Raw genomic sequence first — 14226 nt, 5'->3', positions numbered from 1 at the left:
ATATAAGGGCAACTTAGCACTAACACTGAGGCCATCTTTCCAAATGAGGAAACATTAAATCATTTTCAAGGGTGGAGGAGAAATCTATTTTTACTTTTTCAAGAACAAAATTAATTTTGAAAACTAATGAGTGTATGTGACATATCTAGAATGCTACCCAATTTTTCCCACAAGTCATTGATTAATATGGCAGACATGTTTGTTTTCTTTTTTGTTCCTAGTACTGAGCTCTGTGTTATAAACCTTATGATAATAGTCATGACTTAGTCAGAGACACCTTAAAAAGAATTAGACCTCTTTATTTAAGATGGTGCCAATGAAATAAGCCAGATAGATAAAGAGTAGGGAAGTGGCTTATGGGAAAATTATTCTAATGGAGGGTCACAGCTATGTAAATAGAATTAAGACTCAGTACATGTCTAATTATTTTCTGAAATGTTAACTAAGCTCCAGATGACACACCAGAAAGTTTACATTTGGGGAATTTACTAGTATAGGCTACACATTCCTCAGTGAGAGTTAGTAAGATCCACCACCTAAAATGTATGTAACCATTCATTTCATCCAGGTGATCCCTGGGTGAAGCCCAGAGACTCTGACGGATTTAGAAAAGCCAGGCCACTTCCATTCTTCAGGGTCCTTAATATATTAATCGGGGTTGTAAAAAATGATCATGTATTTAAATGAGTACATTTACAAAATAACACTTAAATATGTCACAAATAAAATGCCTCTGTGAATAAATAATAACAGATAACCATCAGAACAGAACTTCATGAAGATGAAGTTTAAGGTCCAATTGTCTTCTCCAGCCTCACTCTGATGGAGCTGGAATATACCAGAGATAAATAAAAATAGTTAACTGTAACCCAGTTGTATATTTCCACTTGTTTTTATGAATCAGATAAACACAACAAATTTCAAATTACCAAGCCTCTGACATTACAATCACAGACCCATAAAAAAATTATCACACCCTATAATGAAAAATGTCAATTGGAGGATCACAAAAATTTTTACAGATGAACACAATGAGGACTTGAATGAATGGTTTTTCTTCAGGCTAAGAAAATCCTCTACAGGTGTATGTAAAGAAGATTTGACAAAAGGAAGAGAGGGAAAATAAGCATTAGCTTCTACATCTGTCCATTTACTTCTATAGATGTGTCCTGTTATCATTCTTAAAGAGTAATATTGGCAGAGCACCAGAGTTGACTGATGTGACATTCCTTTGATTCTGTCGTTGCCTGCTTGAGGCTTAGGAGTGGCAGCCAGGTTTTTACCTCCTTTGGCAAAAACGCAATCCTGATTAATGAGACACACCGCCGAGCCTCATAATTTGTGTTTCTAAGCTGAAAGCAAATCCAGTCCATTGAGCTTAATTACTAACTAAACAGCAGGCCTACTATAAAGGACAGGAGACATCCAAAGCCCTCATCTAAAATAAAGACAAGTTGGGGTGCCTGGGTGGCTCAGTCGGTTAGGCGTCTGACCCTTGATTTCAGCTCAGGTCATGATCTCAGGGTTTGTGAGATGGAATCCCAATCAGGGCCCATGTTGACAATGTAGAGCCTGCTTGGGACTCTCTCTCTCTTTTTCCCTCTCTTTGCTCCTCCCCTGTGCTCTCTCACTCTCGCAATAAAGAAATAAACTTTAAAAATAAAATAAAGATAAGTCAAAATAGAGGGAAGAGCCTCAAGGAAAAGGGAAAGTATGCCATTTTGGGAGGGAGGCATGGAGCAGTGGGTCTGTACCTATTAGAAGGAAAGAGAAGAGATGTGCATTAGAAAAATCTGAATAGGAAACTTGCATACCCATATTCAGTGTGTTTACTGAATATGTAAACATATGAACAAGGAAAAGAAATAGCATATATCTTGTTGGGTAAAAGTCATCAAACCAAGTTCAAATTGTGGCCTCAATTATTGGCTGTGACTTTGAGCTATGACCTCTCCAAAACTCAGTTTCTTCATCCGCAAAATGGGACCAGTAATAGCACCTACTTCATTCATTTGTGAGAATTAAATAAGAAGTATTTGAAAGTACTTAGCTTTGGGCATAGCATAAATTCTTTACAAAGTCATGACTTTCTGTATGTGTGAATGTCCCACACATACACGATTAGCACACACATACTCACAGAAACACCTGTGTGTATGTGTATGTGTTCCTACCTTTCCTCTAACCTCCTCATACCCCAAGCCTCTTTTATTGCTAACTTTGTATTCCTTAACTTAACAGCAACAGGCCTTTTTTAAAAAAAAATATGCTTGAGGGCATCTGAAAGAAACCCAAAATTCTTTGAGACAGTAAGAATATTAAAATCATTGAGGGACATGGTTTATAACCACAGACTACTAAAACTTTACACAGGAATTTAATGTGGTAATGGGAACTGCTAGGTGGTAATCAAAGTGACATAGCTTTAATGCTTTCTCTTCTTGTATCCTGTCATTTAAGCATTTTCTGCAGATAACCTCTCAAGAGTTCCATAACATTACACGATTCTTTGCACTCTTATAATTTTTCTTCTGCAAAAAATTTTAAACTGCTAGGAACCCAAGATGGTTCTACTATAAATTGCTGACACTCGCTTGGATACAGAAATAAGGTGATCATTAGATCAAATTTACTAGGAAAAGCACTGTAAAATATATTCATTTTCTGTATTATACTGCTTTTTCTTCCTTCATGGATCACAGAATAATTTATGTGCTTAGAATATTCATATTTTGTTTTCTTCAACATAGTTTTTATTTCTAGACTAAATGCCTTCTCGAAAGTTATTGAAAGACAAATTTTATATACAAATAATCATACCTCTCCACAAGGCAGGATAGCTGGGGGATCAAGCACATAGTCAGAATGCATGTGTTCAATCATGACTCTGACACCAGCTGGGCAAGTTATTTTATCTCTGTTCACTGAATTCCTCTTCCATAAAATAGGAATAATGCTATCACCTGGCTCACAAAGTTGTCAGAAAGATTTTTTAAAAACCATTCATTACCAGAATATCAAAAATCATATGGTAAGCGGCCAGTGTTTGTTAAAATTATCATTATTGTTATAATTTAAATTAATATATGGCACCACAATAGATTCTGCAGAGAATCCAATTCATCAACATGACATATTATTACTATATGTATTTCAACCTTATTGTCTTAATCCAGTTTTTAAAATTTTTTTAATGTTTATTTATTTTTGAGCAACAGAGAAAGAGACAGTACAAGCAGGGGAGGGGCAGAGAGAGAGAGAGACACAGAATCTGAAGCAAGTTCCAGGCTCTGAGCTGTCAGCACAGAGTCCAACGTGGGGCTTGAACACAGGACCCGCGAGATCTGAGCTGAACTCGAATGCCCAATTGGCTGAGCCACCCAGGCGTTCCTAAGCTAGTTTTTTTCCATAAAGACAGAAAACATCATTCATACCTTTTTCAGTTTTTATTTTTTTTTTGCCAAAATTGTGACATTCAGGAAGTATATTGAATGGTCTATAAATCAAGTATTTCATAAGGTCAACACTAGAATAATCCTTAGTGCATCACCATATGCAAGAACCAAATTCAATATTCAGATTACCATATTTGGACGATTATAAATGAGAACATGATCTGGTTTGTGTTGTCCTAGTCTCAGTGCTTCTTCCAGAAGTGGTATGTATTCTACTCTTCGTCCGGGTTCAATCCCAAAGGATGCTGTAACAACCACCTTGGGCTACAATGGAAAAAATGACAGTAATTGAGAAAGTTTAACAACACCAATTAAGGTAATCCCAATATTTCAGGTGCAGATTGGCAATTTGACATTTCTAAAGAAATGTTTTAATGATTCTGTTCTCTATTGAATAAATGGCTTGAAAACAAAAAATTCATTTGTAAATGTTGTAGACCTAACGAATTCCACACAGATCTAACCTGTTTGAAACTACAAGTTCAGTGAGGCTTTGGGCTAGTATGAGCTATTAAAAAATACTTCCCAGGGGCACCTGGTGGTTCACCTAGTTAAGCCTCTGACTTTGGCTCAGGTCATGATCTCAGGGTCATGAGTTGAAGCCCCACATCAGGCTATCAGCGCAGAGCCCGCTTGGGATCTTCTGTCCCCTTCTCTTCTGCCCCTCTCCCCCCAACCCTCAAAAATAAACATTAAAAATTTTTTTAAATAAATAATACTATCCAAAGAATTCATGAAACCAGATAGACTTGCCCTGAACCAGTGAAATGCAAACCTAGGGGCCCCTCACTTACTGAGACCTTTGTGCCTGCTGGTTATTGTGACCTTGTAGTATTTCTCAGGTGGGGAGAGCCAGCCAATTGCTATCAGGAAGCATTACTACATTTTTAAATGTCAGCATCTCTCCTCAAATGTGACCACAGAAAAAAGGGCTCGAATCTCTGATTTTTCTTTCGTGATTCTTTTCTCATTGCCAAATACTATATTTGTAATTTTCTTGTATTTTTCTTAAAAGGGCCCCCAAATGATTTAAGCTTCAAGCCCCACAAGCCTGAATCTGCTCCTTAAGATACACTTGGTAACTTCTCTTTACCTGACAACTTTCTAGTCTCCTTCAAGATATACAGAGAAGTAGCCAAAAGGAGTCCCTGGAAGCTTAAGAAGTTAGGGTTAATCTCCATTCTGGGCAGGCCTCAGATGCCCTACTATAGTCAAATGTTCCCTCAGCCACACACTGCACAGGAGGCTCTCTGAGGCCAAATCTGGATCCCATTTATCTCTTTGTCTTCTATGCCTGGTACAATGCTTGCTTGCCATACAGTAAGCTCTCAAATGTTTTTGGAACTGAACCAAAATTCTAATTAATTTGCAGAAATAAACATGTCTTTATTCTTTTAAGTACACTGTTTCTTCACCAAGAAATCCAAAGCAAAGGAGGCAGCTAATAAATTATTCAAGAGACAGATAATCAATCCAAGACAGTGCATCTATTCCTGAATTCTGATTTCTAGTTACAATACATTTCATCTAGGGAAGGTTTATATTATACCAAGTATATGCATATATCATTACTGTCTGCTTTTTGAATATCATTTAATATTCATGGAGCTGAGGCTCAGTGCAGTTACATAGCTTGCCCCAGGTTACAAGTAGTGGAATCAGAAAGAGGGCCAGTTTTTGTCTGATTACAGAACCTGTCTCTTCCCACTATATCAAGCTACCTTTTAAAAGACACACACACAAAGGAAAGAAAACAAAAATAAGTCTTGTTTCCTTTTATTATATTTTTAAAGATCCAGCATTTGAATAGAATTCACATTTTACTATCTGTAATACTCACAAAAATAACTCCAGGCAATATTTCCTAAGATTAGAATTCAGAATAAATGAAAGTAAGTTCCATATCAAATTAAAAATATATAGAGAATATATCAAAACTTGAATAATTTAATAAACTCAAAATTAGAACCTTCATCTTGAAAAAGAATCCTTTCTACATTTCTATTAACGGCCTTTTATTGGAGGCTCTATTTAGTCTAGACTGACTTGTCAGGGTACTGTACATTCTTCCCATCGTCAGCCTGTAACATAAAGCTTTTTCTTGAGCCAGTTTATTTGAAAATCCTGACGTCAAAATCATTCCTGATTTCAATCATTCCTGAGTAATTCTATCCAAATATCTCAGATATATATCTCTATCTTCTCAGCTTTAATTTGACCTGCTCAAAGGTCTTGGCCATAGGAATATACACTCATTGCCTAAGCTGCTTAGCAAGGTTGTGTGTGTGTGTGTGTGTGTGTGTGTGTGTGTGTGTGTGTGTAATGAAAACTTAGCAAGTGATATAGTAAACATTTTATAAATCCTTATTTTTATGTATCTAAATTTCCCCACATCATATAAATTTTTTAAAAAGGAAATAATATATCTCATTCTTTTATCCAAATGGTGTTAAGGATTTCTTTAGTTAAAAAACTGGAGTCTACAGCTTTGTTGGAGAAGCCCCCAAATGCCCACTGGGTTCCAGGTCAGTGACTGACTGATATTTCCCCCTATATTTACCTTCATAAGCACTAACTCGACAAGTTTAAAAAAGAGAGGGGAAAAAATCTATCTGGTTAGTCCACAAGCCAGCTTCCTAGTTCTAATAACTGATCTATTACAAGATGAAGTCAGATATGCAAACCCTCGCTGTCTATCTCGCACTAATATCAGATATTAGTTCCCTTGTTAGGAATGTCTCATCTCGGATTTATGGAACTCTGAAAGCCAACCATCTCTTACTCCCATAACGACCTTCCTTCCTTAATCTTCCCACTGCTATTACTCTGCTGCACATTACCCATCACTTCACAAACAGATCACGTACCAAAATGTCTTCTTCCACCCTCCCCTCTCCCCCATTCACGTTATTTGCAAGACCTTCCTCCTCTTAGCATTGCCTACAACAAGACACCCACCTGCTCAAAAACGTTGACAGGTCAAGATCTACAGCACCCAGTTCAGACAAAAACTGACTTTGCAAGCTCACCATCTCTCCCTCTCTGGGCTCCTCAGTCTCTTCACTGTCCTCCAAATGAATTTTACCCTTTCCTCTCGAATGCTGGACTCATAGTCTTTTTTTCTTCTTTTGGATCCCCTGACATCATTCTCTTCAACTAGCTGAATCTTGGCCAAGATCTAACCCAAATCTCACCTCTAGGAAGTCTTCTTCAGCCACCCCAACTAAAAGAAATCACTCCCTCCTCTAAGTCAGGGGTCTACGAATGACAGTTGAGAGCCGAACTCTGCCCACAGCATGTTTCTGCAAATCTTCACTGGGACACTGTCATGCCCTCTGCTTATGTAGTGTCTAAGGTTGCTTGTGTTCTACAACACCACAGCTGAGTACTTGCTGCAGCCACGTGTAAACCACAGTGCCTAAAACATTTACTATCTGGTAACTTGCCAGAACAAAGTTTTCTGACTCATAGAGGGACAATAGCTAACCTTTTTTTAAATGAGTACTATATACCAGGTACTGTATTAAATGCTTTCAATGTAATATCTCAGTCATCATTTCACAACAGCCTAATCAAGCTTGTTATCCTAGTACCCCCATTTGAAGGTGTAACTCCACCCCTACTGGCACCCCTCTTAACCACTGTGTGGTGGTATACCACCATTCCTGGACGTGTGTAAATTATAAAACTTTAATATGCGTTCCATCCATTTGATAAGTATCACTCATTATCCGGATTTAAGGACAGTACCTGGCATATTGTGGGAAGTTAATAAATATATGGTAAGTGAATAAATTGGTTATTAGTTATTTTCCCTGTATGTCTTATATACCCAAATACATGGCAAGCTAACTTGAAAAGTATATACCTAACCTATTTTACATCCTTCACAGCATCTAGCAAGACGTTTTTCACATAAAACTGACCCCAAGGGGCGCCTGGGTGGCGCAGTCGGTTAAGCGTCCGACTTCAGCCAGGTCACGATCTCGCGGTCTGTGAGTTCGAGCCCCGCGTCAGGCTCTGGGCTGATGGCTCAGAGCCTGGAGCCTGTTTCCGATTCTGTGTCTCCCTCTCTCTCTGCCCCTCCCCCGTTCATGCTCTGTCTCTCTCTGTCCCAAAAATAAATAAACGTTGAAAAAAAAAAAAACTGACCCCAAAATAAAATTTGGTGTGTGTGTGTGTATGTACATATATACTTGTATATATATGTATGTATATATACACACACAGTGAAATGCAAACCTAGGGGCCCCTATATATATAGGTTTGCATTTCACTGTGTGTGTATATGTGTGTGTGTGTGTGTGTGTGTGTGTGTATGTATATACATATATAAACTTTAAGCATCTCATTGGAAAGGGGAATCTAGTAAGTACAGAGCACTTCAGATGGTTCCTTCACAGATAACTATGGCTGTACTACACGTAGCTACTACTTGATTTCTCCAAATAAAGCACTTACCTTTGCATGGTCAATACGACTACTTAGTTCTTTGGATGCAAATCCCCCAAATATGAGACTGTGGATGGCTCCTATTCTTGCACATGCCAGCATGGTATACATCGCCTGCGGTATCATGGGCATGTAGATAACCACAGTGTCACCTTTTTTGACACCATGCTTGACCAAAACACCAGCCAGCTTAGAGACCTACAACAAAATCATTACATCAGCAAAGTGTTTTCTGTGTTATTTCACTAGACTTCTAAGTTAAGACAGTAACACAAGAAGTTGATCATCCTCTTGGTAGTGGATTAAAGAAGCCTGAGTAACACATATTTGATGATGATGTGAGCTTAGATAGTGAGAGTAATAACAGTAATAACAAACAGTATGACAATAATTGACTATGAACCAACTTATTATTATTATGCCACATGAACTCTATGGCCTAAATTTGCTTAATTATTAATTCAGCAACATATTTACTGAGCAACTATGATGTACCAGACACTGTGTTTAGAGTTGGGAACATAATGATGAAAAACAAACACACAGATATATCCCCATGGAGCTTTTATTCTAAAGGGCAAATCTGTCAAGTGAACAGAAAAGTAAAATAATGGCAAATTTAGACATACATTGGGTTAACTATTAAAAGAGACAAGAACATGTTAGGAAAGAAAACATATCATCTACTTATAAGGTAAGTAAGATAGATTCTGTTATTATTATTCTTATTTTAAATATAAGGTAGCTGAGACTCAGATATAATAAACAGCTAACTCAGAATCCGAGAGGTAGTAAATACAGCCAGGATACCATCACAAATATTTTGACCTTATATTCTTTGCCCTTTCTATTGCTTCGAGCCAATTATTTTTTCTTTAAAGTTTTTTATACTAATTATCTATACAAAGTGACTGCCCTGTACATTGAGACCAAACATACAAACTTTGTTTAACTTTTAACATGTGTTTTGGAAATTAAAACAGGTTATGAAAAATACACCCAGACCTATGAAAAAGAAGTTCAACATTCTTTCACTTAAAAAATGTATATTGAGCACCTGTATATGGCAGACATTATTTTCTGAGACACCAGTAAACAAAACAGGACAAAGATCTCTTATGGTTTAGCAGAAGAAATACAATAAACATAATTAGTAAGTGATCTATTATGTGAAAAGGTAGTCAGTACTGTTGTGGGGGGGAGGGCAGGACAAAATGGAGGGATTGAGAATACAGAAAATGTAATTCTCAGTGGGAAGGTGAGGGTAGACCTCATTCAGAAAGTAGCACTTTAGCAAGGAATGTAAAAGTTAAGAATGAGTGGAGTATACTATTTCAGACAAAGAGAACACCAGCACAGAGGTGTAAGGGAGATCATTTGTGATGTGACGGAGGAAAAGTAAGGAGACTAGGGAGCTGGAACAGAAAGAACAAGTGAGAAAGTGGTCGTAGATCAGGTCAGAGAGCTAACGAAAGGACTGTAGGGGTCCAGTGGGCAACTGGAAGGACTTTGGCTTGCCTTTGGATGTGGCTGCTCAAGATAATGAACAGAGGAGACCTGAGACAAGGAATTGGGCCACAGGGCTATTTATATGGATCCTTTCATTTTATTCTGCCTTTCCTACTTTTTCAACAATTTGAAAGGATTTGGGATCCTGATAATTCTTCCTTTTTCTCTTTATTCCCTTCCTCTGTGCAGAGGGGGAAAGATGTGGTCAAAATTAAGGGCTCTGGTGAAAGACAGAAAGTAACAAACAGCTATCTTAGTGTTTTATGCTCTCCTATTTGCATGGTATAATTTAGTGCTATTTTTTAAGAACTCAAAGCTGCCCAGCATCAAGTTATGAGAAAGATACACCAAAGTGATATAATCATGAACTTTAATTCTTTCTGGAGCTAAAGACCAAAATAAACACTGGAAGGTTCTATCCAAATCCTCAGTGTGCAATCCATGCAGAAAAGTACCATGCTCTGTGATCACATTACTGGATATCCCATTTAAGCTACAGCACTAGGAGAGACCAATGAGAAGTCTGTCCTATTTACAGCTATAACTTCAGCATCTTGAACAGTGCCTATTGTTGAATAAAAATAACCTTCAACCAACACCCAATCTAGTAGTTATTCAGTAACTTTATATTCTAGTCTCACTTCTCAATGTTGCTGAAAGATGTCCCCCAAAACTTTTCTGTCCTTTGAAAGAAATGAAATAAATGAATTCAGAAAAGTTTTTGAAAAAAAGATCTCAAAATGACTCGATGCGACCCCAAGAAGTATTTAAGTTGGAGTCATGTCACAGCTTCAAAAAAATGAGCCGACATATTAAATTAGAATGTTTCATATACAAATCCAGTTTTCCAGGTTCTCCTGAAAAACTGTCAAGTCTAGCAACACCGAGCCTGTGTTCTTGAATAACAACTATCAACTGAACCTGATGATCAGCTACTAGGTTGAGCTCACCATTCCTGGGGGCATTATTGACAGAGAATTAATTTTTCTTTCCATCCTGAGTTTAAAATGTATTCTTCTACATCTTGTTTAATTTATATCATATGCTTAAACCATAGTTCTATAGCCATAAAGGTGTGATATATACTGATAATGAATTTTTTTCCCACCCACTTCTCCCACTTATGTTATCTACTTGGCTCCAGCATCTGAATTGTGAACCACTTCCCTGAATGAAGACAACCTTCAGTAAATTAGGCTGCAGCAGGTGTGTACAACCACTAGATGGCGCCCATCTGGCCTTCTTAAACTGGCTTCCTGTAGCCAGCCATTCAATGTTTTGATACTGTGCTAACCACACCAGACTTGCTCTAGAGAAAAAAAGCTATATGTGATCAACAGAGAAAATCTATTTTTCAGTAGTTTCCAGGGCTAAATGCCGCTCCAGCAAAAGTTTACATTGTAAATTATGTAAATGATATGCATGTATGAAATTATATCGATATAAATGATATACATATATGAAATTTTACATATATATTTATATATACGAATGAAAACAGGGGAAAACATTCATTTCTGGTGAGATTTCTAATAAATATGCATATGGAAAACAAAATATTAACTCACTGCAAGAATGGACATTGGTTTAATATGAGAATATGTGATAATATTTCATTAAAAAGTATTTCTTACTAATATTAAATCTAGAATTAGTTAATATGGGAGACCTAGAACAGAATACTTAGGTCTTACTTCAGACACAATACAATAATTTTGAAAAGAAGGGTGAGCAGCAGCAAACAGAGGAAAAATCTAGAAATCCCAGTCACCTGAAAGTTCATAATCACTCAAAGTGCTACGAAGTTTCAACACAAAGGGAGATGTGATGATTGCTATTTCAGGGCTCGCCTTGCTTTTATTGACCATCAGATATAAAATTATCAAAGAGAAAGAAATTCTATATTCTTTTTGTTTAATGTTATAGTCTTATCCTACCATAGATATCTGAATGTAAATTTATAATTTCTATTGCTATCCAAAGAGAAAATATTTAACATATATCTTGTATAATTTATAGTTTCTCAACTATAGTTAAAGGAAAGTTAAATCATGTGTAATTCACCCAATCCATATTCATTTTTGCACCTTAAAGGTGTATTTTAATTTGTAAACAATTTAATCATTTTATCACTCACACACCACCAAATTTGGTTTTTAGTCTGAGTTAAGGGCAGGACCTATGCTATGCGATCATGGTCAGGCCATGCCTCTCCGCTAGCATGATGATTAACTGAGCTGTGAAGGAAGCCTGAAGAAACAAAATGAATACACATATTCATTTAGATACAACATTATTTGTTTCTTCCCACTAGAGACTATATGAATTAATCATTATTTTGGTACTAATTTAAAACCATTCTAACATATGAGTGCCCTGTTAGTGATTCAATTTATACAGTATCAGCTATGTATACTAAAGTCAAGTTTGCAAGTCAGATGCAAAAGAGGAAGACATAGTCCTTAAAGCAAAGCAATTCAGAGTCCAGGGAAAAATAATATGAATAAATAGTAATACCAACATAAGAAAATACAGTAACAGATATTTATGTTATATAAAATAGTATACACATGTATTTGGTTTATATGTAACACGTGCTTATTTTGACACAAGTAAAAACTTTAAATTTAAAAATTATAAAATGAAAACATGCTCATATAAATAATAAAAAAGAATTTTATAGATTTTTTATGTATTCATTCCGCAAAATCTTCATTCACAAGCAGTCTGTGGGTTAGTATAGTTTCATGATCAAATGCCCAGGACACAAATATAAACATTAGGTGAAACTGACCAAACACTATGTTCTATAGAGCAAATTAGCACTTGCTTCACAAGCAGCAAGTGTGTCCATCTAAAGAAAATAATGTTTGTATGAGAAAGATAGAGCTGGTGTCCAAATTATAGCAAAAAGATAATAATTATGGGAAATTTCAGGGCCATGTCAAAGAAAATTATATGAAAGAGAAGACACGAGGAAGCCTATTTTCAAGCTGCAGTGATGTCACCCTGCAAACCCTGGTCTAATCAATCACAGAAAATATAACTAATTGAAAAACCAATTATAGTATCTGAGAAAACAGTCTTCTTTTCCGAGGATTCTACTTGAAAAATATTCAGAAACCTTCCCTTAGTATGCTATATGAAACCACCCTGAAAAATGGGGAGCAAGCAGGGAATTTACAAGTGGCTGCTCTATAAAAGTTCGAATCAGACTTGTTTCAAGCCTAGTAGGTATAGCCAGAGATCCTAAATAAAGATATGCATATGGAATAGTTTCCACAAGGCACAAAGTGGTGGTATCCTTCAATTGCCCATGCAAGCAACTGTTCCTATCGTTAAGGAGATTTTAAGCTAAAGGGGACATATTTATTTCTCTCTTGGACCATTTGTCATCTCTTGACTTCCAATCTTGCCCACCACAGCTTCCTCTTTGGAGAAATCAAAGTGATGGAGCTTTCCATCATACTTAGAATAAAATACAGTCTTTATAATGGTGTGCAAGGTCCTATGGAATCTGACTCCCGGAGGCTCCCACAACCTCACCTTCTTCCACTCTCTTCTCATGGCGGGCCTCCGGGCGCCCCATGGTGGTCCAAGTCTGTTCTTGTTCTGGGGCCTCTGTTTCACCTGATTTTCACACAAATGAGAACATGGTTGTCTCCCAGCCTGCATTTGGGTTTGTGTCACTGGGTCATCTCCTCGATGACAAGTAATTTTCTCTGACATACATCTAAAATGGCAGCCCAATAACAGTCCGTGAGTTCGAGCCCCGCGTCGGGCTCTGTGCTGACAGCTCAGAGCCTGGAGCCTGTTTCAGATTCTGTGTCTCCCTCTCTCTCTGCCCCTCCCCTGTTCATGCTCTGTCTCTCTCTGTCTCAAAAATAAATAAACGTTAAAAAAAAAAAAATTAAAATGGCAGCCCAAGTCACTCTGTAGCATATTTTTCGTTACTTATATTGTATAATTTTTCATTTATGGTGTATTATCTTTTTATTCATAATGTAGCTCCCTAATTAGAATGCAACTTCCCTATGGGAAAAGATTATAATATTCACTACTGCAGTCTATGATGCCCACAGTAGTGCCATATAGATCAGATGCCCTAAAAGTATGTTTTAATAAGTAAATTGACTCCATCATTATCCCAGTCCAGAAAAATGAATTCAAAACAGTCTACTGATTTTGTTAAGTTGACTTTCTAAAAGTCAGAGTTTAGCCACTCTGAAGATAATACAAATCATCTATTAAGAATCTATCAATGAATGATAAAAATAATCAGTTAAGCAAATGTAAGAATAAAAGCCATGAACCAGAATTTCAGGCTTGCAAGAAAGCCAAGTAAGGTAAATGTTATAAGCAGAGTTTTAGCTGAGGCATGATATAAACCTTCACAGTCAGGCAATGCACTAAAACAAGGAAATTTCTCACCATATTAAAAAATAAAAATTTCCCAGTGTAAAAAGAAACTCACAATGTGGAGGAGACAAGTGATATTTTTGGAAATAATTATTTCTCTCAGACAAGGATTACATTTTTCTTTACTTTTTAATGGATGAGTTACTATTCTTTCTATATAATATGAGAGTATGCTATGAGGTCTGTATTAGACATTGTGTTGGTCTAAAAACAAATACATAAATAAAATATTAACTCTATCTTCAAGGGGTATTACTTTGGCCAAGAAATACGCTAATAAGTAGATATACTAATAAGTAATGTAAAAAGCAAAAATAAACCCATACATGGAGAAAGGTACAAATAAAGTGTTCTGGACTTCAAATCATGGTGAAATAGTTTCTGTTGTAGA

The 14226-nt window shown here is 36.6% G+C and overlaps 1 protein-coding gene across 1 annotated transcript in view; it reads right to left on the bottom strand.

Moving 5' to 3' along the window:
* Positions 1–14226, bottom strand: part of ACSS3 (acyl-CoA synthetase short chain family member 3) — a 157858-nt gene that overhangs the window by 100287 nt on the left and 43345 nt on the right. The window contains exons 3-4 of the mRNA XM_045464363.1: positions 7917–8105; positions 3585–3719 (exon numbers count right to left, since the gene is read on the bottom strand). Coding sequence (XP_045320319.1) covers positions 3585–3719; positions 7917–8105 — 324 coding nt within the window. The remainder of the gene's footprint in view (positions 1–3584; positions 3720–7916; positions 8106–14226) is intronic.

This window comes from Leopardus geoffroyi, chromosome B4, assembly GCF_018350155.1.
Source record: "Leopardus geoffroyi isolate Oge1 chromosome B4, O.geoffroyi_Oge1_pat1.0, whole genome shotgun sequence".
NCBI lineage: Eukaryota > Metazoa > Chordata > Mammalia > Carnivora > Felidae > Leopardus > Leopardus geoffroyi.
Note: the sequence above shows the minus strand (reverse complement) of the source record. Positions and strands in the feature narration are given on the sequence as shown.